The sequence below is a fragment of the Sinocyclocheilus grahami genome, unplaced genomic scaffold, assembly GCF_001515645.1.
Source record: "Sinocyclocheilus grahami isolate Dianchi unplaced genomic scaffold, SAMN03320097.WGS_v1.1 scaffold805.1, whole genome shotgun sequence".
Taxonomy (NCBI): domain Eukaryota; kingdom Metazoa; phylum Chordata; class Actinopteri; order Cypriniformes; family Cyprinidae; genus Sinocyclocheilus; species Sinocyclocheilus grahami.
In genome coordinates this window covers 58,325-61,516 of record NW_015505984.1, presented here as the reverse complement: position 1 = coordinate 61,516, position 3,192 = coordinate 58,325, and the positions used below count along the sequence as shown (strand labels likewise).

At 33.1% G+C, this 3,192-nt stretch overlaps 1 protein-coding gene across 1 annotated transcript in view; it reads right to left on the bottom strand.

Moving 5' to 3' along the window:
* Window positions 1–992: 992 nt before the first annotated feature.
* The window catches only part of LOC107562094 (PDZ domain-containing protein GIPC3-like), a 13,599-nt gene continuing 11,399 nt past the window's right edge, over window positions 993–3,192 (bottom strand). Inside the window, exons 4-6 of the mRNA XM_016246659.1 lie at window positions 2,090–2,199; window positions 1,933–2,014; window positions 993–1,144 (exon numbers count right to left, since the gene is read on the bottom strand). Of these exons, the coding sequence (XP_016102145.1) occupies window positions 993–1,144; window positions 1,933–2,014; window positions 2,090–2,199 (344 nt within the window). The remainder of the gene's footprint in view (window positions 1,145–1,932; window positions 2,015–2,089; window positions 2,200–3,192) is intronic.

Below are 3,192 nucleotides of genomic sequence, written 5' to 3'. Positions count from 1 at the left end.
GTGTGTGTGTGTGTGTGTGTGTGTGAGTGAGTGTGTTTGTGTGTGAGAGTGTGTGTGTGTGTGTTTGAGAGCTGCCCGTAAATAAACGCCTTCTGAGATGTGTTCTTAAAAAGCATCTCCATTGACAGCCATTCAAGAATAATTATGTATTAGGACTAATTAAATTGCAAGAGTCATATAAATTGTTAATATTTCATTATATTTTTTAATGTACTTTTATAGTATTTATTAATATTTTAAATTAGCCTTTATTTTTATATTTTCAGTTTTATTATAGTTTGTTTTAATAATTATTTGTGCTTTTGAATTAAAAAAAATATTGAATTTCAAATTTTGAAATTTAATTAAATTTTTTTATATTTCTGTATACAGTATTTTTCTCTCTTTTTTTTCCACTTTCCGCTAGTTATTTCATTTGGTTGCTAGTGCAACATTTCTAAGTTTTTACAATTATTTTGCAGGTTTTTCATCTAATAATTCTATTTTATTTCAGTTACTGAAAATGTTTAATATTTTAAATAAATTTGCTATGTATAACAAAAAAATAAGCAGCAATATTATATTTGTACTTTTTTAACAATATATGCAATGCAAATGGATCATTAAATGAAAGATCAGAAAAAAACAATAAATAAAATATATTAGATTGTTTTTTAAATCTATATGAATTTTTAATATTTAAAAATGTATATTCAAAACTAGCATAGATAAAAGAATATAAAAATAATCAATTACATTTTTTAAATAATATTTATTAATATTATAATTATTTATATTTAGAATATTTAATAGTATTTAATATTTTGGCATTTATTTTTATATATATATTTGACTATATAAATGCAAAGCTAACATATGTAATTCCTACATTTTGATATGTAAATAAAAAAATATAAATAAAAATGTACCAAAATTATACTTCATTCTACAATCTCACTACAAGAGAAAACGGAACAACTTTTCCCCTTCAAAATACCTTAAATGCTTTACCTCTAAATGCGTCCATTCTTCATGTCTCCCATAGCCCCCCAAACCTCAAATAGAAAGACGTCAGGAAAGCCGAAGTCGCCCAGAACAGAGTCGAGCGCCTCAGCGAAATCATCTGGGTTCTTCTTGTTCTTCCCGGCCTCCACGATGGTAGTCGCTGTAGGACACAAGATCAAAAATGTATCATTGCATCAGTGTCTCAGCAGTGAATGGGTGCCGTCAGAATGAGAGTCTGATAAAAACATCACAATAATCCACACCACTCCAGTCCATCAGTTAACATCTGGAGAAGACAAAAGCTGAAACAAATCCATCATCAAGATGTTTTTAACTAAAATACGAGTCCATAATCCATAATAACTCTTCCTCCAGTGAAAAAGGGCATCTCATGTTGTCTCTCGCATCAAAATCCAGCCACATATGTGTTTAGAGCTGTTTAAACGGTGTTTGATCTGTGCAGATTTCTCTCCTGATTCACACCAGACCAAGTTATCATGTGTTATCTTGGATTACGGACTCGTATTTTAGTTAAAAACGTCTTAATGCTGGATTTGTTTCAATGTTTGTCTTCTCCAGATGTTAACTGATGGACTGGAGTGCTGTGGATTACTTGTAATGCTTTATCAGACTCTCATTCTGACGGCACCCATTCACTCCAGAGCATCCATTGGTGAGCAAGTGATGCAATGCTACATTTCTCCAAACCTGATGAAGAAACAAACCCATCTACATCTCGGCTGGCCGAAGGATGAGAACATTCTCAGCTAATTTTTATTTTTGGGTCAACTACTTCTTTAATTTGGGTTTTTTTTGGAACGAGTCGATCCCTGGAGGCCACGGAATGCTTCCAATAATGCTCGTGATGAAATGCACTGAATTCATGGGAATTACAAAGACGTTCTGCAGGCCTTTTACGGTAAAGTCCAAATCTCAGAAGAATCTCACCGAGCTCGAGGTCCCGGATCCCCATGTAACTCTCCAGCAGGTCGTCGACCTTCTTGATGGCCTTGTCTTCGATCTCATCGGGCTGTTGGAAGACAAATGGTTGAGATAAAGAGCAAAGTTAAGGTTGAAAAGGCCTGGGATTTGCACCCTGACTCACGATTTCCTCCAGCGTGGCCGATCCTTTGGAGCGCAGCCGCAGCGTCTCTTTCCCGCTCACCATTTTGCCCTCGCTGGACTTTGGCGCTCGCGTCCTCTGGCCTATCATGTCTGATCGACACACAAACACAAACACACTTAACCTTTCAATCGCTTCAGTTTTGAAATGGGTGCAACGGAAAAAAACAGGAAAACAGATTGAATCATCAAGAGCGATTGATGAAAGAAATTCCAGGATTCCGTTTCCTGGCTTTATGAGAAATCGTGCAACTCATATCCGCTTTGGGATTACAGTAAATGCAAGCATGATATTTTACTGATATATCACTTGATTTTTGTTTAGTTTAACTTGATGTACTGAAATAACTGAAATGAAAAGGAATGAAAACTATACAGACGTGTTTCAAAAGGAACAAAATGACAAAAACACAAAAGAAAATTACTAAACTTTAACAAAAATATAAAAATGAATAATGATTCTAAAATATATATTTCTGGTGAATCAGTTTATTCAGGTGAGTCAAGTAGGGGAATCAAAACAACGATTCACTGATTCACTGCATTTTTATATCAAAGTTATATTGAATCAATTGAATTATTTTCTATTTAAATTCTCCTGCTCATATATTCAACGTTATATATTCTTGTTTTTTTCCCCCTGTATGTTGTATATTTTTATATTAATATTGATTATTTATATTATATATTAACATGTAATATTTCATATTAATATATAAACATTTATTATAAAGTTACGATATGATAACGGTAACATAATTAAAATACAAAAATAATGTATAGTTTTCCCCATGTTTTGTAAATATGCTTCAATAGTCTATATTTCAACTACAGTCAAGCTAAACGTTTAAAACAGGAGTTAGCTTCGCTACAAGCTACAAGAGCCCGGTCTCATGAAAATACGTATATAAATAGTGCGTCAAATAAAAACGAAAACTCGTGGTATTGATACGCAAAAATTTACTTTGGCGTGCGTATGATACGCATGTGTTTGACGTGCATATAATACGCAGTTTTCGCGTGCAAATGATACGAAATATGTTGGCGTGCATATGATACGAAATATGTTGGCGTGCATATGATACG